The sequence below is a fragment of the Amblyomma maculatum genome, chromosome 1 (genome assembly GCF_055883805.1).
Source record: "Amblyomma maculatum isolate TAMU_Amacu chromosome 1, ASM5588380v1, whole genome shotgun sequence".
Lineage (NCBI taxonomy): Eukaryota > Metazoa > Arthropoda > Arachnida > Ixodida > Ixodidae > Amblyomma > Amblyomma maculatum.
The window spans coordinates 343,301,519-343,327,282 of record NC_139344.1 but is presented as its reverse complement, the minus strand read 5'-3'; the positions used below and the strand labels follow the sequence as shown (position 1 = coordinate 343,327,282).

The 25,764-nt window shown below is 46.7% G+C and overlaps 1 protein-coding gene across 3 annotated transcripts in view; it reads left to right on the top strand.

Annotated features, from left to right (window-relative positions):
* Uba1 (ubiquitin-like activating enzyme 1) overlaps positions 1 to 25,764 on the top strand; it is a 53,893-nt gene that overhangs the window by 3,098 nt on the left and 25,031 nt on the right. Inside the window, exons 1-13 of one of the 3 annotated variants that reach the window (XM_084589275.1) lie at positions 479 to 640; positions 1,934 to 2,007; positions 4,068 to 4,236; positions 5,495 to 5,629; positions 8,076 to 8,182; positions 11,593 to 11,683; positions 11,972 to 12,104; positions 12,321 to 12,418; positions 13,007 to 13,153; positions 16,516 to 16,686; positions 23,305 to 23,409; positions 23,510 to 23,590; positions 24,261 to 24,413. In XM_084589275.1, the coding sequence (XP_084445401.1) occupies positions 494 to 640; positions 1,934 to 2,007; positions 4,068 to 4,236; positions 5,495 to 5,629; positions 8,076 to 8,182; positions 11,593 to 11,683; positions 11,972 to 12,104; positions 12,321 to 12,418; positions 13,007 to 13,153; positions 16,516 to 16,686; positions 23,305 to 23,409; positions 23,510 to 23,590; positions 24,261 to 24,413 (1,611 nt within the window). In that variant the 5' untranslated portion in view covers positions 479 to 493. Of the gene's footprint in view, positions 1 to 478; positions 641 to 1,127; positions 1,269 to 1,933; positions 2,008 to 4,067; positions 4,237 to 5,494; positions 5,630 to 8,075; positions 8,183 to 11,592; positions 11,684 to 11,971; positions 12,105 to 12,320; positions 12,419 to 13,006; positions 13,154 to 16,515; positions 16,687 to 23,304; positions 23,410 to 23,509; positions 23,591 to 24,260; positions 24,414 to 25,764 lie in introns of those variants that run through there. The other 2 variants (XM_084589293.1, XM_084589285.1) reach the window with 2 other exon arrangements.

Here is a 25,764-nt window from a genome sequence, read left to right as displayed (position 1 = left end):
GTGCTTGAACGTTGTGATATGGAACAAATGAATTCAAATCTTAGTTCAGCTGCTTCTTAAGAGCAGAGTTCAAGTCAGTGCTTGCCAAAGAATTTCACTTCATTTCTCCGCATAGTGCAGCTCGGGTGCTCGTAAACAGTGATTGGTTTTGTACAGCTTGCTAAAGGCAGCAGCCCTTGCAGCATTTGTTAGTTTGTTTCCATGTCTGTAGCCTAACTACTACCTGCTTCAGGAATTTCCGTTACGTTAAGCGTCAAAGGTACCCTGTGAAGCCGTTCGTTTGTTTCCAAAGCGTGCTGTAGCAAGTTTCCTGTTGCCAATGCTCATACTCCCCAACGCTAGGAGCGGCGCGCGGCATATCAGTTATGCACGTGCGAACGAGCAAATTCTGCCTCGTATTCCTCGTAGTCGCGAGCTCGAACACCGCGAAGAAGACAAGGCCGTGCTCCCGTCGAAAGCGGCGGCTGCGAAAAGTGTTTATCTGGACGTCGCCATGGGGACGACGCTTCGTAGACCGGCGACCGACGGCGGCATTGGTAGTACTTCGCCGCGCGCGGCCAGCACCGGCAAGTCCCGCGGGCGACTGCGTTCGCCGAAGCCGGAGAACCCGTCCAGGCGCTCTTTCGTCTCCCCTCAGCAGGTGGGGTGCCCCGGCGACAGCCTCTGTGCCGCTAGGCCTTGCGCCGTGCCCGCATTCATTCGGCGTTATGAAACAGACCAGGCACCTCCGTGCTATCACGCTGCTAGTACGCGGTTCCGCCCGTTGGCTTCGAAAATGTGCGGACGATTTGTGCCGACCTCGCTCCGCTCGGCAGTTCCTCCGTCTTTTTTTTCTTCCTCCCCTTTGTTTCGCGCCTAGTACTCGGCTGTCGCGCATTGTGGGTGACGTGTCCGAACGACGCCGTTTCGAGGTCACAGAGCCGCTGTGCGGACTCCGTTCGATTCATACGCGCGTGGGCCGCTCAGCTGACGAGCTTTTGAGCCAGCGCTCCGTGGGACGGGAAAAAAAAGCTTAGAAGTAAAAAGAAACCAACTCCGCGCTGCGGCAGCTCTCGACATTTAACCAGTGGCACAAGGCGTCTGCTACCCATAGAGTTTAACTCTATGCTGCTACCGCTGGAGGTACGAAACTGGCGGTGGCGGACCGGCGGCCGTTTCACTGACGCTCGTCGAGCGGCAGTGACTAGGCGATGCTTGGGTGCCTTTAGTGTCGACGAACTTTGATCGGCGCCCCTTGTACTACGCGAGAGGAGCCGTTCGGCATTCAAGTATGTGCGCCCGTTTCGTTTTGCGAACTGCGTGCAGTGTGTACGTATTTTGGTGCCCGGTGAAGTGGCAGTGCTCAGGCGACTGGTGGCTGACCCGACGCTCATTGTGCCAGTTATCGCCGGTTCCAATGCCTTTTGCAATCGACCGAGTCGCAGCGCTTATTTTGGGCCGTGTCATTTCGCTTTGTTGCGAGCGAACGATGTGTTAATCCCACGCTTTTTCTATGGGCAGTGCATTTAATGCGTCGTCGTAGCGCTGAGTTTTGTTACTTCGGCTCTGGATAAATAAGCAAACTGACACTGACGTCCGACTTTATTCGTCAGCATTGAATTGCAGGCCAGTGATAATTCAACGCGACGCGTTGTTCTCTCAACCAGTGAACGGCGCATGCTCCTTGTATCGGTGGACAGGTCTGCTGGAGCTATCGTTATTTCAATCGCATTGGGGCGTGAGTTTTATCGACGGAAAAAAAGTTATCACTTGCAGTGCTGCTAAACCTACTGTCTACAACTGAGCCGAGGCATTGTTAGTTATTTTTTTGTATATTCGTGTGTGAAACAATGTAAATTCGCATTCATCGCCCCCCCCCCCCCCTTTTTTTTTTTTTTCTCCTACGGTATGATGTTTCAGTGTTCATGTTTCTTTTTTCATCTTTGCTTTGCAGGGGGAAATGGCCCGAAATGGCTCTGCCGCACAGAACCCGGCCGACATAGATGAAAGCCTCTACTCCAGGCAGCTGTAAGTTGTTTTGCACATCACAGCCATGGCAGTTATTCCTTTCAACCTCAGGGCCCAAAAAGTTGCACTGATTCTTACTGCCATCAGACAACCATAAGTCCAGCTCGTGCTACAGAAGTCCATATGTGACCCTTTTTGATCTGTTACCCGTTTTCCAAACATTTCACTCCAGAAGAGCCAAGCACCGGGTTGAAAACCAGTGTGCACCCAGCAACGCCAAGGGTTATTGCACTGGTACCTCATGAATGCGAGGAGGATTCTCTACTACAAGGCCACTGCTTTGCTCTATGGCGTTCATCACAGCCAATTGTTTTGGGACACTAAACATTATGAACCAAACCAAACTGTTCTAAAACTCGAAGCCATTTTATTCATCTTGCAGAGAACTCGGGAGAGGGCAGCTGATTGATTGCCTGGCGACCCCTGCAGAGGAGTGAAATGTGAAAAGAAAGAGAAAGTTAACTAAAATGGCTAAAATGAAGTTTACTTGGGTTGCACAGCACTAGTCAGGAACACTGGTGGCCATATTACGTAATTATCACAAACCTGTCTCAAATCTTTTGCAAACAGATCGATTAGCCCCACTGCTATTGGTCAGTTCTGACGTGCGGACATATTGACTAATAGAAGTAGGGCTAGTTGACAGGTTTGCAACATCTTTTGTGATGTAATCATTGTGTAGGATGTCACAAACGCTGTGCTAAGGTTGTGTGAAAGTTTATTTTATCTACTCAAAAAAGCTGCACATTGAAATGCTTTGCGGCTTGCTGTCATGCTCTGAATTGGCCTGAAATGCTAAAAAATGGTTGACTTGGTTGAAAGCGCAGTATGTGCGCATTGTACATCAACCGTGCAGAATGAAAAAAGCAGGTATGAAAGCTTTGTTACTTAGCACTTTTGCAATTCTTACTGCCGAAAATGCAATGAATTCGAGTGTACAAAACCTTGAGCGGCTAAGAAAGTTCATTCTTTTCTGTAGAATAGTTTTCTCTAACCAAGGTTGCATTTAGGTAAAATTGCACATTAATTTTTCGTTTCTTTAGATTTCTCAAGGAATTGGAAAATTAAACCATAGATTTAAAAAGATTTTGTCCACATTGCTGCACTAAATATTAGTTTCATTATAGCGTATGCAAGTCTACGTACACTAAACGCAAGCATTTTGCGGACCGTTACGCTGGTTGTCACATCTACACTTTTGGTTCATGCGATAGAGACAATGCGATAGAGTGGCTGCCCTATGAAATGGGTAGCCAGCAAAAGAAACAAAAATTCTGCCTGGTGGTGTCATCAATTTGTTTGAACAGGAAGAGGCAGTTTTGTCAAGTTTAGTCATCAGAGCGGATAATGGTCATTGCAGTTAAATAACAAAGCAAAGCCATGTCATGCATTTTGGTATTCACAAGATAAGACAGGAGAGCCATTTGTGACTATTAAAATTGCTGGGAAACGCAGTAATGACATCAAGCGGAGTCCTTCCTCAAAGCGCGGTGCCACCATGTCAGAAACTAAATTTTTGTTTTGTGCATGCACTGGCACTACACTCGGGAGGCAGTGTAAATGTAAAGGTTCGATTTAGAACGGCGTTTGGCGCATGGGCAATACGGAGCATGTTATCCTTTAGCATACGCTATTCCTTTGTGTATGTTTGTGTACGCTATGCTAAAACTGCGATTCAAGCTTTTACTGGCCATGACATTAGCTGCTTCTGTGCCGTAAAACCTAATATAGCTAGACCACAGACGGCTCGTAGCACTGTTGCCCCTACGGCTACCAGAAGGGCTAGCTTGATGTTTTCCGGCTACTTTTATCTGCTTGTAATCTTCATACAGGGAGGTTTCAGGATTGTACTTAGTGTCCAGTCGCATTACCAAAGGCATAAGGAATGCACAAAATGTGCAAATAAGTGACAGGGACTCAATTTATGAACAACACTGTAGAGTTTATAGAGTACTAGTGCACACACCAAAACATAACTTTGAACAAACGAGAAGTAAGAATTCAGTTTTTGCATTTCCGGTACGTCACAAATAAGCGTAAGCTTGTGTCTTGTTTTGCAGCTATGTCCTGGGACACGAGGCAATGCTCCGGATGGCCCGGTCAGACGTGCTCATTTCGGGCATGCGAGGCCTCGGGGTGGAAATTGCCAAAAACATCATCCTGAGCGGCGTCAAGTCGGTCACCATCCATGACCAGGGCTTGTGCACCGTTACAGACCTTTCTTCTCAGGTTTGGGCCTTCCCTTCACATGGCCATCTTAGCTACGGTAGCCACTTTTTGGTGGAGGCAAAGAGCAATGCGCCCGTGTAGAGTAGTCTGTGAATGTAAAAGAACCCTAGGTGGTCAACAACTTCGGAGTCCTCCACTATGGTGTTTCTCATAGCCCAAGTCGATTTGGCACATTAAAACCGTTCAAAGTAATAACCAAAGCTTCAAATGTCTCCAAGCATGAAGTGCAGGTGGGAAGTGATTTCCTGTGAATTCTTTGTTAAATAAGCAATGTGGTGTGCTCTGTACCATGTGGCCAGTTTAGGCATTTGCATGATGACTACATGTGGCAGCTTGCTGGGTACATCCAGGTGCATAGCATGGAGCTCTTGCCAGTGCCTTTAACAATTGACATTGTTTTAGGTCCCTTATCCTGCCCTAGGCAACAGACTCTCTCAATGAACTTTTTATTTACGTATTTGAAAGAGACTGGACTTCTAGACAAACTCCAAGTTCACCTTGAATGTTACCCTCAGGCATTTTTTACGCTGTGAACTCTATAAGCACATTTATCGGACTATGCATTTCATTTTATTTAATACCATTACTCCACGCTGCACCTTACAACGCATTTAATGGCCACATTTTATCTCCCCCTTTATTTCTTTTAATCTCCTCGCTATTCTTTTTCAATCTTTCCCTCCCCAATTCCCCTTCCTACACGGAGTAGCACGCCAGCGAAACCTAGACGCCGGCTAAATTTTCTGTTTTTCATTAAAGGGTCTCTCTCTCATCCTACTAATTTTGAGGACGAAGTGTTCGGATCAGAGGTGCTAATTATGTGCATGAAGTGTCATTATCACACAATTTTGTTTTCTGCCAGGAACAGTGCATGACTCTGTATGTAGAATGTGTACTTGCACTGCCTGTACAGCCTGTGTCATCGTTGCACTTCTAAATGCACTCATCGTGCTACAATAAAATTTAGCAATCTATACTTGCGCTCTCACCGTGGACATTGTTAGTATTTTGTTATGGAGTATAGTCGCATAAATCTGTACCGTTGAATTGTCCCTTGTTGTTAGGTGTGTAAGGGTGAAAATGGAAAGATGGCTGTGGAAAATTGAGGCAGCTAATTATTGCCCCTTCCCTCTTTTTGTGTATGTGTGTAAACAAGTGTTATACATGTTAAGCCTCTGCATATTGGGATCTTTGTCTGTCCATTTTGTTTGTGTGTATCCATTTCACACATGTCTTACGGTGCACATATTTTCTTCAGTTCTACTTGAACGAGGGTGCCCTGGGCAAAAACAGAGCTGAAGCCTGCCTGACTCCACTGCAAGAGCTGAACACCTACGTCTCTGTGGCTGCCCACACGCAGTCCCTCACTGAAGATTTCCTGAAGCAGTTCAGTGTGAGTTCACCTCTTTGCGTGCTCTCAAGAGTAGCCATGCTTGGCATGCTAGTGACTGACAGTGGGTAGTAGTCATAGTCGTGGGTAATCATAGTGGACAATCAGTGCTTATAACATTGGCACAGGTCTTTCAGCTTTGAAACTGAATATGCAGTGCAAAAGAAGGCTTCCAAAATTCTGCCACCCAACACTAGCCTCTTTGATGGATGCTTTGATGGATGGTGACTGTGCGTTTGGTCATGCCTTAGTTGCTTATGTGTGTGGCAGTGGTTGAACTGTTGTGCCAAATGGCACTGAATGGCAAATTTTGCTGCGTGCTGGTGCAAAATGCAGTTTTTTGTTAAACTGTCGCCTGTACCATACGTACGCCAAAGGTTCTATGGAAAACCTTGGCGTTAACAAAACTGAAACAATGTCTCTGCACTCTGGCTCTTGTGACTCTAAGTGATACTGTGTTCAGCCAGGCATTTTCTCATTTCAGGACACTTAACGAAATGCCATATACACTTGTGTAAGGGCCACACTTTTTTTTTTTTTTTTTTTTTTTTTTTTAGTGCGTAGCACTACTAGCCGCAATCACGAATTTCGCCGATGTCTGTCCGAAGCTGCTCACTCTCTCTGTCCTCGTGAACTTGAAGTGGAGAAAGAGCAGTTGGCGACGCGCGGCTCAGCATTTAGGAGGCGGAGCCGCCGCACAGCTGCAGCAGAAGCCGCTCTCTCTGTCTCTCCGTGAACTTGAAGAGGAGAAAGAGAAGGTGGCGATGCCCGCATCACGCGAATAAGGGAGCGGAGCGGCCGCACAGATGCACCCAGTGAGGGTGGGGCGTGTCACAGTTGTGGGCATCACCGGGCAGCGTTGTACAAGCGTGTGTCACTCCGGACTGAGCAGTCGTGTGTCGTTCGTGCGTCCTCAACTTCGGCATCTCTCCCCTAGCATCAATCACTACTTAGCCTTCACGGGCAGCAAACGTGTATGCACTGTGCTCCCTGGACCTCTGCACCGAGCCGCTCGTCGCGTCGTGAAGTAGCTTGTGCGCTCACCTTCAAGCGCATTACCCTGCTCTTGTATTACCTTTTTTCGTCCTGGGGACCTTCTTTCACTGCCTGGAATGTGTTGATACCGAAACTCTGGAGCATCTGTTTTGCTCATGCCCTGCATTCTCCTAAAATCTTTCTCCCCCTATGATACCACCCCAGACCTTTCGGGCGCAGAGCAGTGCATTCTAAAGAGGGGTGCAATACATTGTGCCTATGTTCGTTCATTTGTAATAAAAGCCACTGAAGATGGTGGAAGGAAGCTGAGGACACGGCTGTGCCGCCTGTTTCCTTCGCGTCGCAGTGGATGAAGCAGAGCCGTCTGGCACTGCGGCGCAGGTTCGCCATGCTCGATGTGCTGAGGTAAAATGGCTACGAAGATAGCGGGAACGTGCGTCTACTGATTCTGATATTGCAGCTGAACGGTATAAGGAGTGTAAAATGCATGAAAAGAATAACAGGGATAAGCAGTGCTATGCACCTACTTCGTATTTGATGAACTATGCAAATCTGCTTTTTTTTTTTTTTTTTTTTTTTCCCCGGGACTCGTGGCTGGGTGCAGCCCTTGCATAAAACCATCATTTCTCAGTGGCTTTTTTTTTTTTTTTAACTGCAGTGCAGCTCCTGTTGTGTGCACCCCTTTATGTGGCAACACACTTCTTTATGATGAATTAGCACAGCCCTGGAAAATGTTTCAGTACTTTCAAAGTATGGGTGAGCTATCTGTGCAAGTAAACTTGCTGTAAAACAGGTTAGTGATGGCCGCTTGTAGTTGAGCTTTCTCTTCAAGGTTGTTGCGCATGGTTACAGCTTTTCCCGTGACAGCATTCTTAAACCCCCGCTCATAGTAGAGGTGCTTGTCCTCGTAAAGATTGGACTTGCACTGTGGAAAGGGCGGGCAGAAAGTGGAACTCCATTGCCAGTTTGCTGGCAGGTCTCAGTATTTTCGTCTGGATCTGTCCTAGCCCGGGCTTTGGGACATTGCATAAAAATGCTGGCTAGATACGATGCTATTGTGCATCAGTTTTATGGGCTCCTTATATATATATATATATATATATATATATATATATATAAACGTGTGGTGCGAGCTTGCAAATCTCGGGCTTCCTGGCGGATCTTTACTGGCGGTTCCATTTAACGAAGTTCTCGGTTTTGTTGTGGTTATATTATCGAGCGGCTCATCGGCTTCGCTTGTGTGTGTGTATATATATATATTTTCTTGAAAGAAAGGTTTATTATCTGGATAAGTACAGTATTCATGGAGCTAAAGCTGCTTCACTGCAATCATCAAACTGGTTGAAGGAGTCCTAGGTCATGTCAGTGTTTACAGCTGTTTTTCACATCTTTCACTGTCATCCTGAGCTTTGTCCAAAACATTCTGGATTTTTGTTTTTTTTTTCTGCAACAGGTGGTTGTGCTGACGGACACTCCGCTGGCGGAGCAGCTGTCCATTTCGGCCATGGCACGAGCCCACAACGTTGCCCTGATTGTGGCTGACACCCGAGGCCTGTTCGGGTGCGTTTGCTGTTTTTTGTTTGCCTTTTTGCTGCAAATTGCTGCTTACAAAGTGCACTTTGACAGTGATCGGTTTCATACCCCTGTTACACAGGCAGGTTTCAACTGTCGTAGCCCCGCTGAGGTGACACAGTGGTTACGGCGCTCTGCTACTGTTGCCGAGAATGTGCGATAGAATCCCGGCCTCTGTGGCCGCTTTTCGGTGGAAGTGAAAAGCAAGGCGCCCGTGTGCTGTACGATGTCAGTGCACGTTAAAGAACCCCAGGTGGTAGAAATTTCTGGAGTCCCCCACTATGCCGTCTAGAGTTGATTTTGGACGTTAAAACTCGTAAACAAAACCAAACCAGTTTCAACTGTTGCCCAGTTAAATCTTTGTGCAGTCCACTGAATACCAGTGGGCAGCAGTTACATGTTTCTCGGAACAGTGGTCACCCGCTTGATAAGATGTTCATGCTCCTTGCTGGCAATTTATTAAAAAAAAAGCTTGCATTGGAATTATGAAGTAATTTCTGCTCAACATTTATACAAGTACATCACTGCTGGACACTTTGCACTTCGTCCAGTAGAGGCATGTCATAATTTTTTTAATTGGTGTTGGGGGGGGGGGGGGTTGACTTTCGAAGATTCCGGTTTCCCCACGCCAAAGCCACTCCATGTCCTTTGCGACCACATCATGACGCACCCACAACCGGAAGCAGGTCTATCGCACCTCGCACGATGTAGGAATGGCAAAAGCAACACTCAGCATTTTGCAGGGGTCTTTCACAGGCCCCTCTAGCCATGCTGGTCACGTCCTACTGCCGAATCAGACGCTTTCGAGAAATGCAGGATAGTGAATGCATTTAGAGTTACCCAAGGTGAATTTCTATGGAAACATCTCTCTAGCAAAGGACTCTCAGTGCATAGCACAGTGGACTACGACGATCGTGTGAAAGCATTGAATCTCAAAACATAGTGGTAGACGCGAAAAGGCACGAGCGCGACACATGCAAACCGGCAGCTTGTACGCTGTCATCCATCAAAGCAACCACAAAACTTGTAATAAATACCTTTAATCTTTCTTTGCTTGCATTATACATGGATGAAAACTCCTTTCCCAATTTCGCTATCACGAAATAATACCCTGTATTATACACTGGTTTTTACGATAAGCTAATGAAGGGTTGAAACAGTTTGCATTATCAATGCTCCTTTTCTTAGCTGTGCTTTATGAAAGTGTCTTTAGTTTCAGCAACCTGTACTGATGTTTGAAATAATTCGCAAAGTATTTGATTTGATTTGCTCTGAATTTTTTATTATTTGTATTTGCTTTGCACACACAAATTTGATGTTTGCACATGTGCTGTGCAGTGAAAGCTCGTTAATTCACAACTCGTTAATTCGAAATAGTCATCGTGGTCCGGTCCGCAGTGCATAGAAGTCTATGCGCGTAACCGCTCGTTAATTCACTCAAAAATTGGCGCCGCCACCCATAATTCGAACTGCGCGCCGCCAAGCGGCGCTGTTAAAAACCATCGTTGGAAGCTTTCACGGCAGAATGATAGATGGCACGACCATCGGGGCGCCGCTAGGGTGCTGGAACAAGTACTAAACAGTCTTTCCTGCCGCGACTCCTTCGAGGAACGACGTTTTAGTGTTATCGACCACGGTTTCGTGTTGCATTTCGTGAGCCCTCGTTTTGCACGCCGCTTGTTGTGAGCTTGTGTCCGCGAGATGTGTTCGCGTGGGAAATACTGTGCCAAGACGGTGAAGGAGAAAGTGGCTATTTTACGCGAGGTGGATGAACGGAAGGCCAGCAAAGTGGAAATCGCGAAAAAGCACGGGATTCCACCAAGCACGTTGTCGACGTACGTCCGAAATAGGAAGGCCATCGAGGATGCCTATGAAGCCGAAGATTTCGCCAGCAACAGAAAAAGGCTTCGGTTAGCCAAGTATCCGGAAATTGAGACCGCTGTGATCACGTGGGTGAAAGAAATGAGAAGCGCTGACATTCCACTGAGCGGCCCAATTATCATGGCGAAGGCGGCAGATTTCGCCCTGCGCTTGAATGTAGAAGATTTTGTCGCCTCCGAAGGATGGTTTCACCGCTTTAGAGAGACAGACAGTCTTGTCTTCCGGGTGTTGTCTGGAGAAGCCAAAGAAGTGGATGCAGAAACTTGTGCCACGTGGTGAAGCGGTGCTCTGCAGCAGTACTTAGAAAGCTACTCGGCACATGATATATTCAATGCTGATGAGACGGCTTTGTTTTATAAGCTCCAGCCCGACAGAACAGTAACATTTAAAGGGGACAGCTGCGCTGGCGGCAAGCGAAGATAAGAGCGGATTACTGTTCTGGTCGCCGCTAATATGACCGGGACGGAGAAGGTCCCTCTTTTTGTTGTCGGCAAGGCACATAAGCCTAGATGTTTCAAGAACATTAGGACGCTGCCGACAGAATACTCCGCCAACAGCAAGGCGTGGATGACGGGCGAATTGTTTAAAAAATGGCTCTTGAAATTCGATCGGAGGATGGAGCTAGGGAAGCGTCAAGTTCTCCTCATTGTGGATAACTGCTCGGCACACAAAGTCGACGCCGAGCTGAAAGCCACAAGGCTCGTCTTTTTGCCCGCCAACACGACTGCGGCCTCGCAGCCGATGGATCAGGGGGTGATCAGAAACATCAAATGTTTCTATAGGCGCCACATGATCGAGCGCATGACTTTGTGCAATGGAAACCAGAAGACCAGCACCATCACATTGCTCACAGCAATGCACATGTTGGTGCGTGCATGGGAGCAGGTCACGCCGTCCACAATTGCAAACTGCTTCCACCACTGTGGCTTTGCTGCCGGAAGTATGAAAGAAAGTGGCGACGATGGGAGTCCGGAGCCTCTGCCTGCGGCTGTGCGTGCTGTGCTGCAGGACGTCAGTTTTGATGATTACGTTGGAGTAGACAGCGATGCAGCAGTGTGCGGTGCCCTAAGTGATGAGGACATTGTCGCTGAAATTGTTGGGGAGCAGTCTGTCCCAGAAGAGGCAGAAGACGAGGACGACGACGAGGAGCAAGAGCCCGTGCGTCCATCCGCGGCAGAAGTTATGGGAGCGCTGAATGTCGCGCGCCTTTTCTTCAGCTTTGAAGAGGGGGAAGAAGACTCCCTGCGTCGCATTCGCATGCTAGAAGACCGAGTGAGTACGGTAGCCCTCAGAGAGAAGAAGCAGAAGATGATAACAGACTTTTTTGCTAAATAAATGTTTTTCGTGCCCTCCGGGCATCAAACGCCTTCATTTTTGCTCACTTTCATTAGTTCGAATTTTGGTTAATTCGAACTGGCCTGGCGGCCCGTGGAATTTGAATTAACGAGCTTTTACTGTATTAGCCTTTTCAGTGCTGTGGGCGTGGTGGAAGTGTCTTCCTGATCTGTGCATTGCAGTCAAATCTTCTGCGACTTTGGTGAGAACTTCCGCGTGGTGGACACCAATGGGGAGCAGCCAATATCAGTCATGATTGCCTCCATCAGCAAGGTATGTTGAAACCGTATTCGTTGCCACTCTTCACCCCTGCGCACTGAAATAGTGCGAAATCTGTTGCTTCTTTCATGTGTTTTTTGTTAGTACTGAACAGTGCTGGGGAGGACAGCTGAAGCTGTCTTGTTTTGATTACAGTGGGCGACTGGTAATCATTGTTCTTTACTTCATAGCGTAATTTAATAGGGCAGGGAAGTCACCTGGAAAAAGATAACTTTGAAAAGGAGCAAAGTTTTTTTTTAGTGCACGGCTGAAGCAAATGGTCTCTTGTTTTTGTGTTCCCAGGACAAGGAAGCAGTGGTCACTTGCTTGGATGAAACAAGGCATGGGCTGGAGGATGGGGACTATGTCTCTTTCTCAGAAGTCACTGGCATGGCGGAGATCAACAGCTGCCCACCCATGAAAGTCAAGGTGCTTGGTGAGTTTGGGTGCATGTCACAGGCAGTTCTTGTAAGCAGCATGAGATGGCACTACAGGTGTTATCTCGTGCTGTTCATGTGCTGCTGAGGATGAAGCGGACCACAGAAAGTGTTATTTTTGTTGATGCGCAAGGTTGCAGTGTGTTCGCACGTTTTGAATGCTGGATGTAGGGAGTGTTTGATGAGCTTTCTTTTTTTCTCTATTCTTTCCGTAGGCCCATACACATTCAGTGTGGGCGACACGACACAGTTTGGCGATTATGTGCGGGGTGGTGTTGCAACTCAGGTCAAGGTGCCAAAGGACATAAAGTTTGTGAGTCTTTTTTTTGCCTGCTGTTTGTACGAAGCGTGTGACAAATGCTGTGGAACGGGGTCTGTGTAGCGACCTGCCAGCTCCAAAAATGTTATTTTTTGTTCGGAATGCACATGCCAGCTTCACAAGTCATCATATTTACCACCAGGGCCGGTTTCTAACTAAAATAAACTAAAAGCGTCATTCCCAGATGCTATTTTCCTTTTTGGGGGAACTGTAAATTATAAGAAGCATTGGCCCTTTAATTTGCATGAAACTTGGATGGACAAAACACCTTCTCGTTCCTCTCCAAGTCTACATTTTTTTTATTTCGAGGACAGTTGACCTTCGTTAACCATCAAAATACAACTGCCTGAAGTACTGCTAAAAAGCTGCATCAAGAAGCACGTCAGTTTGTTTGCTTCTCAGCTTTTCTTTATTTCAGCTTTACACATTAGTTTTCTGACTTGCTTGAAGAAAATGAGGGGGATACCTAAGCAATATTCATGCTGTTCTTTTTAAATGCTGGACGATACTTTCAAAGTCAACAGCCTTTTGAGTTAGCTGCCATCACCACCTTTTGACTTTTCTCCATTGTGACTGTTACAGAAATCCCTGAAAGAATCCCTCACCGACCCAGAGTTCCTCATGGCAGACTTTGCCAAGATGGATCGCCCGCCTCAGCTCCACTTGGGCTTTCAAGCACTGCATGCATTTGAAAAGAAGCACTCCAGATTGCCACGTCCTTGGAACAAGGTGGGTGAACACGGCAACATTGATGTACTGCTGAAACAAGATGGCACTGAATGCTGCATATATGCGTACCTGCCAACCCTTCCCATTCGGCCGGGAAACTCCCGGTTCTTGACAGAGCTTTCCAATTGTACAACCAATGCCCCAAACCTCAATAAGTGACCTCTGCCTGCGCTGGAATTGTTTTTGCAAAACCGGCAGTGAGAAATCTGCAACCACATCCTAATTGCCAGCATCACCATTGACTGCACTAGCACCATCGGCTAAGCATCCAGTCAAGGCCATTTCGAGCTGAAGCTAAAGTAACTGGCTGACCACATAAAAAAAAAGCGTGTGCACTGCCAATCACAGCAGCAGGTCGCGCCATACCGGTCTTGACCGCCGGTGTCCTCGCTGCAGTGCCGGATATTTGGTAGTGGTGCGCGTCCGCTTTTTCTGTTGGTGCGAATTTTTGTTATCGCCAAGTTTGCAGCTATCTTGTCGTAATTTTAGCATCGCGGCATAAGGCTTACTCAACACGCTACCAGTCTCTCTTACCTGGATGTCACTCCCTCATCCATTGCTTGTGGCATCAGAGGCACCCCTGTGCACTCTTGAAAGCCTGCAGCGAACCCTTGCCGATAGACAGAGCCTGTCTCTGCAGGGTTATTGTGCATGCTGACAGTTCTTAAACCCGCTCATAGTAGAGGTGCTTCTCCTCAGAAGCATTGGACTTGCGCTGTGGAAAGAGCGGGCAGATAAAGTGGAACACCATTGCCAGTTTGCAGGCAGATTTCAGTTCTCTCATCTGGATCTGTCCCAGCCCGAGCTTTGGAACACTGTATAAAATGTGGGCTGCTTTTGATGCTGTTGTGTACCAGTTTGGTAGAAATAAACTCTACTTTCAACATGTGTTCCTTAATGGATGGTATTCTAGCTTAACATGCTTCTTGTATTGGTTCCCATTATCCTTTTTTCTGACCCAGTATTTCAGGTATTGCGCACAACTCTGAAAGTCATTGAGTATCCACAAGAGAAGTCCAAAAGGTTCCATTGAGTCGCAGCTTTGCATCACATTAGTTTGATCGCTGTGTGAGAAAAACGCAGGTGCCTACTCAGGTGTCGGACCACTCGTGCCAAGATTATGTTCGGGAGTAGCCCTAATACAGTTGATCCTGTGCATTGGGAGCTCGAAATGGATCCCAAATTAGTTCATTATATCAATAATCAGATAATCACTGCAGTAAATATTTCCGGAGTCCTCCACTACGGCGTCTCTCATAGCCAGAGTCTCTTTGGGACGTTAAGGGGAGACACTGGTCTTAAAATGAAAATTTTTATTTTTAGAGATATAATAACGAAATTGGGTGTGTATATGTATTTCTTCCTCCTGTTTTCAAAAATGTAATTAGTTTTACTCTATCTCAATTAGTTCTAATGTTATTGGGAAATAACCAAAGCCTAATTTGGTAATTTCTTACGGGTCGTTAGGACAGCTTCCCTCAATATTTTTTCGTTCCGATTAAAATGTAGTTGTAGCCAAAGACCTGCCATGTGGAGCTATGCTATTTATATTATCATTGATGTACATCACAGTATAAAAATATTCAATTATGTAGATGCCCCACAATTCGAAAATATAATTAGCTGACATTATTGTTCAATAAATTTGATATGTTCAACTTAGCAATATAAAAATAGCATAGCTCCACAGTTCAAACCTTTCTGAATTCAACGGTATAAGATTTATTAAAATTGCACCACAAAAACCCAATGAAAAGTTCCGTAAGGCTAGTCATGTCACCAAAAAACATGAAGCTGAGAAAAACTCGTTTGAAGTTTTGACACTGAGTGCAGAAAATATTGGGAAGAATCTTCGACAACGGATGTTACTCAGATGTTCCCTATCAGTTTCCCTACAAAACAAAACAAAAAGTGTCTTATTCCATCCAAGGAAACATTTAAAAAAAAAATGTCGAATGTGTAAGTGTGATGAAATTATAGAGGTTACTTTCGAGAAGTTAGGGGTTGACTTTTTTTAAGGTGAAAGTGAGGACCGGAGCCAAGGAGACGAGAGCTCCACCGGGCAAACAGTTGGGGAAGAGAACTGCTTCTGTTCGAAATCGCAGTTTTCGCAGACAAGCAGAAGCTTTACAGCAAGGCCGTACTTCTTATCTGTTGCCTTGCTCAAACGCAGACTTCCTGCGCCGCAGGTTCCGCACTTCGCTTGCGCGAAAAAATTGTTCAAAACCTTCAAGTCCACAATCACGAACTGGGTACCGGCATCAGCTGTCTGGTAATCCGCACTGACGCCAAGAAGGTCAAACTTGCGCTGGGTTGCTGACTTTTCCGACAGAACGGACTTTGCTTGCGCCGATCGCTCAACACGCTGCGCCTGCTCGGTCGACGAATAGTACACAGCATCAACACGAAGTGTACCACGATCCGAGATACGATTCGTGCTGCAACTTGGTCCCGCGGTGTCTTCATCGGGCAGCGTGCTTGATGTACCCGGCGGATCCAACGAGTCCGGCACTGCAGGCCCCGGCGACGCACTGGTGACCGCTGCCTGCTGTTTTTTGTTCCACGGACGTTTCTTCCGGCTTCCAAAAGCTCGTTGCGTGCTCGGTTTCAATCGACTGTCTCCCGGCATCTCGATCGCAAAGAGAAACTCCCGGCACAAGGCGGAAACACGGCGTGTAGAGAAACACGAGCGCAAAAACAGACGCGCACGAAGCGACAGCCACAGCGGCGAACGCAAGAGAAAGAAAAAAAAATGACGTAGACGGTCACACCAGCCAATGGGAGGCGCAGAACGGCGCGCGCGCTTCGCGCGCCGCGTGCGAGCCAATCAGCGACCCGAAAACGGCCTTCGGGAAACCGGCCCGAACCGCCGCTCGGCTTGAGCGACGCCATTTTGAGATAGCTCAAATTGCGCACAAAGAAACCAGCTTCAAAACAAGCCCAAGATGGCGGCGATCGGCCGGCTGCAACGCCGGCGGCGCGCGCGGGAAGTTCGAACAAAGTCTCTCTTTTCGGGGCCATTTCATCGCTGCCGTGGTGTTTTGAAAGCCGATTTTATCGCATTTCCCGACCGAATTCAGCGTTAATAATTTTACTGTAGATGCTCGAAAGGATAAACCTTCCGAAAATGAGTTTTTCCCAAAATCGACTTTTTGACCATTTTCGACCGTTTTAAGACCCGCGTCTCCCCTTAAATCCCACAAACCAGAACCAGTTTATCTTCACTGCATTTAGTGCACCGCATGCTGTTTGTACCACTTTCTGGAGAAAGTCTTTTGTCGGACACCTCTTCCCATGAAACATCTTCATTTGCAAGCAGCAAGCTGGTGGGGGTTTGACAGTTCCCTCTTCTACCTTTACAGGAGGATGCAGCTGAGGTGGTGACTCTAGCCAAGGAGAGGAATGCTTCGTTGTCCAGTCCACTGGAAACCCTGGACGAGAAGCTGCTTGCGACATTGTCTCACGTGTCGGCCGGCTCCCTGTGTCCTATGCAGGCTGTTATCGGAGGCATTACTGCCCAGGAGATCATGAAGGTGAGCATTTCTGGTGGAAGCAATGGTTTATTTTGTACCTGGTGTCTAACTGGAGATCTGGCGGCACCCTGACACCTTGGCCACGTGCAGCAATGGTTCAGAAGTTCATTTCAGTTGCAGTAATTGCCATTTGCTGTAGGTAACTTGTGGTTACAGTGTAACATTGTTAAGGGGGGAAGCGGGGATCAGATCGCAAAAATCTTGGGGAAAAAACCTATCTTTGAAAAGTACGCTTTTTGGAATCTACAACATTATTTCTATGTTGGCCTGAAATATTTCACCAAAAAAAACTCTCTAAATAAATAACTTTGTTGGTTCCAGCGTCGAGATATCCACCCCAAACCGTGAAAAAGCTGCCAAGTTCACTGTGTGCCTGCTGGGCTTTCCCACTACGGAATGCCGCCATTTTGGTATCGTTAGAAAGCCACTCTTTTTTTCCCAGCCCTTCCCTTCCTTGACTGCCAGCTGGCAAGCGCATAAAAAAGAAAATATGCAGGACAGCAGCACGAAGCAGCCAATGAATGCTGCGCCCCGATTGGCTCTGCTCCGCAGCACGTTGGCTGACGCCGCGTCATAATGGCAGCCAGCACAGGGAGCGTCCGCCGCTGGAAAGAAATTCCTTTTCTTGTGTTTCGAGGCTTCGACATCACACGTTCGAAAAGGAGTTCTGAACAAAGCATGCCTACGTGATGCGAAAACGCAAGCCTGTCACGGCAATGAAGAAGCGGCAATTATCTGTAGGTGGTTCTGCAGAACAGAGCGCCGTTCAGAATCTGCGGAGCACGCGCCCAACATGCTGTGCGATCTCGTGCCGAGTTGAGCACCAGCCAGCGATCGTGCGAAGAACCAAGATCATTCGCTGACGAGTTACGGGTGCAGCGTTACTTCACCAGTGACAATCGACGTGCCAGTGAGCGTCGCCACGCTCGAGCGCCTTGCCGCATGCAGACGTGCCACTACAAGTTCGTCGAGTCACGCACCAGCCAGCGAATATGAGATGGGCCACGATCTCATCATCGAGCTACAGGTGCAACGTTACTTCGCCAGTGAGGATCGACATGCCAGTGAGTGTCGCCGTACACGAGCGGCTTGTCACAAGTTCGTCTTCATGGAGAAGTCTTGCAGCAGTCAGTACCGCCCAACTGCCGAGCAGCGGAGACACCTTTCCATGTTGTGTCTTTAAACTCCGAAACGTGCCCACAGCCGACAATCGCGGGTGAAGGCAATCCTATGCCACTGACGAGTTACGATGCTCACAGGTGCACGCTCGCTTCCTCGGACTCGCCAGCGGCCGATCATCGCAGTGTCGAATATTCATCGAGTGAACATCTCACTATTAATGCTCACCTCAGAACGCAAACCTCAGACAAAATTTCCAGATAGTTGGGGAAAGCAAATCTGATGCAAAGAGCAGTGTCCCCCTTAAGGGGGGACACCCCTCTTAAAACTTTTTTCCTTATTTATGGGTGGATCTGACTGAAACTTGCACCATTAATGTACTTTTGCATGCTGATTTCAAATATCTGATTAGTTTTCTTGTAGATGAAATAGCTTTCAAAATAATCCCTAATTCATGTTCTTCGTTTGGAGGTGAGTTAATTACTAAACACTTTATGCATGAGGAGAATAGCCCTGCCAGAGTGATCTAGAAGGATCATAGAGTGCCGCTAGTCATGAATTAGCGTGGTAGAAGAATTTGAACCAAAGTTACAATAAGTCAAACTTTTATGAATAAAAGCCCAGGTTGGCACCTAAGATTGATAATTAATTCTGTAAATGTTGCCGCATAATAACTGTACATATTTTTGTCCTACGGCACTGTCGAAGGTTTTCTCTTTCTAACAAGACAAGAATGAGAGCTATAGCACAAATAGACTAAGAGATATCTCTCCTCCAAAATTGCAGCACCCTCAAAATTGCAGTTTTGAGAAAACGAGGAAAAACACTTCACAGCATGTAGGTGTAAATTATGTCAATGATTGATATGTCAACAAGATCAGAAACAGGTGGAAAGTGATCTGAAGCGAAAATTAATGGCCTATGCCAATTTGAGCCAAAGTTACGCAATAGGAAACGCTTGAAAGGAAAATTCCATTTGGGTACCGAAGACAACATAACCTTCTCAGCAAATTTTCTTTTGTCGTCACTGCATTTACCTTGGTTTCATGAGACTCGCAGGATTCCCTTTCTAGAAAAAAAATTTTTTAAGCAATAGCAAGAACAGGACCAGAGATATTGATCTTTAAAAAATGCAACACTACCAAAATTGGGGGATTGTCGGAAGCACTCAAGCCTCACGGCATTTAATCAGGAAGGGCAACCCCAAAGACCTCATGCTATTAAAATGCACCAGGAGCATAGTCGGGGTGCATGCTGTCGCGGTGTTTTCTTTTTTCTGTTTTAGCAACGCCAAGCGAAGCCGCCCGCTTCTTTGCAGAACGTACGCTACGGTGCAAGTCCTTTTCTTCAGCTCTCCTGGACCCAGTTGCTGTCACATTTGTACTGCATTCTTGCAGAATTGCTGCTGCTGTATGCTTGCAGCCGGCATTGAAGCGCAGCACAGCTTCTGCTGTGGCTGCTTCCACAGCAAACAGTGATGAGTGCCGCTCTTTGTGGATCAAGGTCCAGATGACCGAGTGGAAGCTTTCGTTCGAGTTCTGGGTCTTCCCCCGAATGCACCTCTGCAGCAGGCTCTTCTCTGATAAACGACTATAAACAGGCAAAAGAGCATCAGCCACATCTCTTGGCAGACTGTAATTGTGCTTTGGTGCAGGCTCCTCTTTTGCCTTTGCAGCGTTGTGGCGGCACCATGACTTCTCACCGGTAGGACACAAACTGTGTTTGGGGCAGTCATCAGTAGATGTGATGTGGTAATATGTCGCCATCACAGCTCGCTGCATGGCATCCACATCACCTACATTTGATCGAAGCGCTCGGCCATAATATATTGCCAGCTTGTCAACTAGATCAGCTGTCAGCCTTCCTCTGCCGCCAAGACTTTGCTTCCCTGCACCCTTGTGTCTCTGCAAGAGGTTGCGCAAAGCTGCTCCCATACGCTTGTGCACGTGATTTATGCAGTCCTCTTTGACTATTTCAATGTAGCCATAGATTGCAGCATCTTTAAGAGCACTGAACGTGCGACTGTCCCCATCGCATAGCATGGTTGTGTAGCGCATGTTGTGGCGCTGCAGAGATCTTTCAAACAGAATTTTGCCAGCCTCTACTTCCATTTGACCAGCCTTGGAGTTGGTGTTTTTTTGGCACCGGTGGCGTGATTTCCAAAGTTCGTAGCCGTCAGTGTTTGGCTTGGGACCAATTTCGCAGCCCAGACAAAAGTTTGACAACACCACATAATCAAGCACGTAACCAGTGAAGAGTTCCACCACGGCACCGACGCCTATATGTGATGAGTGTCCGCGCGTCATCCATGTGCCGTCGTAGCACACGGCAATGTTCCCCCTATGCCCAAAACACAAGTCATCGTAGACCTTCGCCACTGCCTGCGCGGCTTGTGCCATAGCGGTCGTGGCGGCTCGGGTAGCAGCGGGTTGCAGTGTGTTCTTCAGATGCCGTTGAAACGTCTTGTTGTGCATCCCGCGCCGCGACAACCCCATCGCCGAAAAGATATCGTTCATTGCTGTCTGGCCGTTACCGGTCGACAGCATTGCTCGACTAGCCAGAATATTCAGCTCAAAAGGATTGCACCTTTTCTCGCCGTCAACCCTCCGCGAGTTCCACTCGGCCGCAATCTCACCGCAGTTGTCGCACAGCACGATCAGTTTTACGGCGAGGCCATAGCTCCGGTCGCTGGTAATTAAACGCACGCATCCACGACACGTTTTGCACCGCACGGCATCCAGAAGGATATTCACAATGCTGAGGTCAATTACCGCATAGGAGGCTGTTCCGTCCGCATCTGACTCTGCGGACGCACCACTTGCATCGGCGAACAGCGCGGTCTTTCGTGCCGTCGCCGGCGTCGATACCAGTCTATCAAGCGTAGCTTGCTCACGGGCACTCACTTGAGTTATGTCACTGTTAGTGACAGGCGCGGTATCAATACGTACACGACTGCAGTCGGCACGAAGAACGGCTCCGTTGTCCAGCGGAATCGGAGAAGCGTCGCCGCCCGTAACGTGATGGTCACACAATCCCGCAGCACTGGCACTTGCTTCTTGCACAGTATGCAACGAAGTCGCATTCTTAACGCGTTTCTTTGGTTGCTTTCGCCCGAACTTGTGCAAAGAGCGGTACTTCTTCGCGCCTGGCATGACTCTCGCGTTGCACTAGCGTGGTCGGCAGAAAGACAAAATGGCGTCACTGGGAGTCCGCATTTCAGGGCTAGCTTGCCGGAACCAACCAAACGACGCCATTTTGATCACGTGCCTTAACCGGCCAATAGTAGCGCGCGCTGCATGCTATCTTTTTGCTTGTTTTTTATGGGAAAGGCGGAGCGCACAGGGTTGCTTTCCGAAAGAAAAACTAAGTCGAAAGCGCGCGCTTTCGAACGAGACCAAAATCGCCGCGGTGGAGCGCGTAGTTCTCATGCGCCGGGCGATCGAAATTGGGTGTCGTTTGTCCACAATTTAAAGGGCAGTGGGTGTGGTACTGCATTTTTTAATCGCTATAACTTCATAAATAAGCGGGGTATAGGGATGAAAATTTGCTTGCAGATGCGGAATGGTGCAAGGAATACGAAAATGAAAAAATTGAAAATCCAATTTTCAGGCCGATTTTCGGTGCCAAAGAGCCGTGTCCCCCCTTAAGTGATGGTGGAACAGGTAATTGTTTTTTTTCTAGCTGCATAAGTTGTTAGCACATTGTAGTCTCAGAGCTTCTTTTCAAGTGCTAGCCCCTAGAAGAAATGTGGATAGTTTTTTAGGTGCCTAGCACTGCATGAAATTTCAACTGAGTGAGCATGCGCATGCATGTAATCGTCCACTTTTCTGTCCGTATATTGTTTGTAGGCGTAAATTTGTTTTATGTAGCATATTTGGACACCCTGGTATGCTCCCATATTTTCAGGAGCACTAAACCCGCTCATAGTAGAGGTGCTTGTCCTCGAAAACATTGGACTTGCACTGTGGAAAGGGCGGGCAGATGAAGTGGAACTCCATTGCCAGTTTGCAGGCAGATATCAGTTTTTTCATCTGGATCTGTCCTAGCCCGGGCTTTGGAACACTGCTTATAGACGATTTTACGAAAAGGTGAATGACGCTGCCATGTTGGGGCGCTGGGCTGCTCTGGTAGCTCAGGAAAGAGTTCTTAGTTATTTTTCCTATTTTTGACCAAATTTGATAAAACCTGGTATCTCTGATTGTTTCTTGCTCTGATTTCAAATATTTAACTATTTTTCCAATTGGCCAATTAGTTCGAGATAATTGCGGAAACAATGAAAAAGTAACCGCACTAGAAAAAATTCACAAGGACACTTTGCTAGGTACTAAAAAGCATAATGAATGCAATATTACGAGCACTTTTTTGATATAACAAAATGTGATGTTATAGAAGCTCAAATTTTTAAATTCTACTCTAAATCAGACAGGAAAGCACCCACATCTGGAGCCATGAACTTTGAACTGCTATAACATTGCTTATATATGTTATATCAAAAATGTGCTCCTAACATTGGTAGATACTAGAAACATTGGTAGATACTGTCCATGTGAATTTTTTGTAGTGTGATAATTTTTTCATTGTTCCCGCTAATGACAAACAATTAATTTCATTTATCTCTTGAACTAATTGGCCAATTGTAAAAATAGTTACATTTTTGAAACCAGTACAAGAAACTGAATCAGAATACCAGGTTTTATCAAATTTGGTCAAAAACTAGTAAAAATAGCTTTAATGTCCCCTCTTAACAGCCCAGTCAAACCGGTTTCTCAGAGGGTCGTTATCTATCATGTATGAGTTTGATGGGCAGAAGTATACTCCACTTGCATCTCTGATGAATGATTTATTAGCTAAACATGCTTCTAGTACTGTTTCTCAGCCACTATTTCAGGTATTGTATAAATATGAGAGGTGTTTTGGCTGATGTGTCGGTCACATTAGTTTGATCACTGTATGAGCTAAATAGGTGCTGACCCAGGTGGCCAACCATAGCTGACTATATTGTTTGATGGCGGACTTAAATACAGTAGATTCCTTTCGAATCGATAAACACAGATATGAAAACATTACTATCAAGCCCAGTTAACAATATTCAGCTGCCAAGGCAATGTCAGTGATGTACTGTGGAAGAGTGTATAGTGCGGATTTGCTTGTAATAAGGGGCATAATTTGGGAGCAGAACACATTTTGCTTTCGCTCATCGTTCATACCACTTTCTGAAAAACCCTTATCGGACACCTCTTCCCACGAAAGCTCATCCTTGGTTCCGTCGAATGCATTCGGAATGCCACACGTCTTAAAAAGAGCTCCTCAGGAATGGTGACCCAAGCATCCACAATTCATCCCCAAGGGATTGCTGGATAAGGATGAAGCTCTACCTCATATAAACCGTGCTCCTTCAGTCTAGTGACTAGGGTGGATTGGAACTCTGTTATTTTGTTAGTGCTGTGATTTGTTTTCACATTTTATTTCATTGGCTGTTTTTTCTTAACTCCCCCACAGGCGTGCAGTGGAAAGTTCAACCCAATCCAGCAGTGGTTCTACTTTGATGCGCTGGAATGCCTCCCACAGTCTGGAGCTGTAAGCGAGGACAATGCCACTGCCCTGGTCAGTACCGGTTCATTCTCAGATGCATGCCGTATGCTTATTGCGCCGTTTTCATGCCTCTTTCTGATGGAAAGCCATTTCCCCTCTGTTCCTTGACCAGGCGGAGACTCGCTATGGTGCCCAGGCTTGTGTACTTGGTGCAGATGTACAGAAAAAGCTCGGATCCCAAAAGTACTTCTTGGTGAGAGCTGTTCTTGTACACTTTTTTTCTTACTGCAGTCGAGCCTTCGTCGTGACGAAACCTACCCAAAAACACTTATGAATTTGACAGCATGCTTCACATTTATTTCGAAAGAAAGTCTGTCATCTTCGTTTGCCTCCATCCATCCTTTGGATATCAGCGCCGTGGTGTGATGCTTGTACTTGGTCAGCAGCTGCATCAAGAAGTTGTCATGGTGGCCGCCTGTAAAACTCTGAATAACGTCAAATGCGTCCATCGTATCCAGTGCAGAAGGCAGAACCAATGCATCTTGCGCATCGCTCTCATCAGACAACACGTCGTTATGGTCAATCTCGAACTTCGCAATTGTCAGCAGTGGGCTGTTAAAAATACCAGATTATGCTGCCATGTTTTTTACTGCCGTTTTTAGTCCTGGTGATGATCCGAGCCTTCACCTCTGAAGAAAGCAACTTGGGCATTGTCGCTGTGCTGCTGTCAAGTGCACAAGATACACAAGCACAAATAAAGGATTGGGTGGATGAGGCCAACACTATATACAAAATAATACTTTTGTTGAAGAGGTGTTTGTTGTAGTGGGGGGCAGCTGCAGTCTCTTCAGAAACATTGATTCCAGTCAATTCCATTCTTTTTTTTGTGCTTCTGAACTTGGTTGCAATTCTGTCCTCCCTAGGTTGGTGCCGGAGCAATTGGCTGCGAGCTTCTCAAGAACTTTGCCATGATGGGCCTGGGAGCCGAGGATGGCTGCATTTACATCACAGACATGGATGTCATTGAGCGGTCTAACCTCAACAGGCAGTTCCTGTTCCGCCCCTGGGATGTCGGCGTGAGTGCCCAGCTTTCCTTCATGTTGCTACTGGTTAGCTGGCTTAGTGGCCATGCTGTAGGTTGTTTTAGTATGTGCTTTACCTATGACAAAATCAGGAGTGCAGTTAAAGGGAAGCTGAATCTGTTTTAGAATTCAACTATTAAAGGAGTTTAATTTGTGAAGGCGAAGGTTAAATCATGCCAAGCCGTTTTGAGCTAGCATTCAGATTGACGATGTAATTGCTGAAAAAAAAATATATATATATTTCAGCATTCAGGCTTCTCCGCAGTAGACGGTGACAATTAGACACTAGTGATGACATCGTCTGTAGATGTGATGCATTTTCAACAAAAACGTTTGCTCTGAGGAAGAAGACCAACGCCAAAGAAGTTAAAGGTCATGAGGCGTTCGTTGTTCAGCAGCATCGGGCGCCACACAAAGAATTTGGCAAAAACTGTTCAAATTCGAAGAGTCACCCATAATGACGTCGTCGACTAGTTTCACTGCACTGCAACAATAGTTATTCGCTGTGAATGTTGGTCTAGCTTTTTGCCGATAAATTGCATTCAAGTGAATAAAAAGTGCCGGCTCAAACTGGGGGGATTAAAGGGGGCACGGCCGGTTACGAGGCAGACGCGAAACCCAGGAACGGACGCCAAAAAGCTGCACTCTGAAATAGCATCACCCCCTAAAGCAGCATGTCTTTGACATTGGAGCCACACACTTGATGTTTGCATTTTATGAGACTACATTGTCAAATAGTCGTGAAAGAAATGCCTGCTAATATGTAATTATTCCTCCCATGTCTCAACATGGCCCTTTGCCAGCAAATTGAGGTATGGCAATGGAACTGCAGAGAATTCCGCAACAAACTGAGTAACCTGTTGTTTCACATCCAAAGTGTACCTAAGCAACCGGACGTAATAGCACTTCAAGAAGGTAGCGGTCCGGCGAAATTTAATATTTTCTTTTAAACCTTAACATTTCTTGAACTGGTGTAGCTATCAAAAATCCAATTACAGGTTAGAAACCAGCGTGAAAAACTGATCAAAACTGAAGTTCTATTCAGATCGGACCAAAAATTGAAAAGCAAAATTTCTAAGACCCGTATCTTCCCTTTGAAGTAATCAGATGCTGGTTTGCGGCATCTAGAGGTTTGCAGCTCTGAAGGTCGTGTTCTCGAGTTGGTCAACTGGGTGAAACATTTCAGAACTTCCTTCGTGGCACTTGGCAAAACTGTGGATAACTTTCAGCGATCTGACAACTTCACTGAGCGCAGGTGCTCTAGGAGGCTCGTCGATTTTGTCTTCGCTGTTGTCGCTGTCATCGCGTATGTTCGCAACAGTAATAACCTCATACTCCAAGTCCG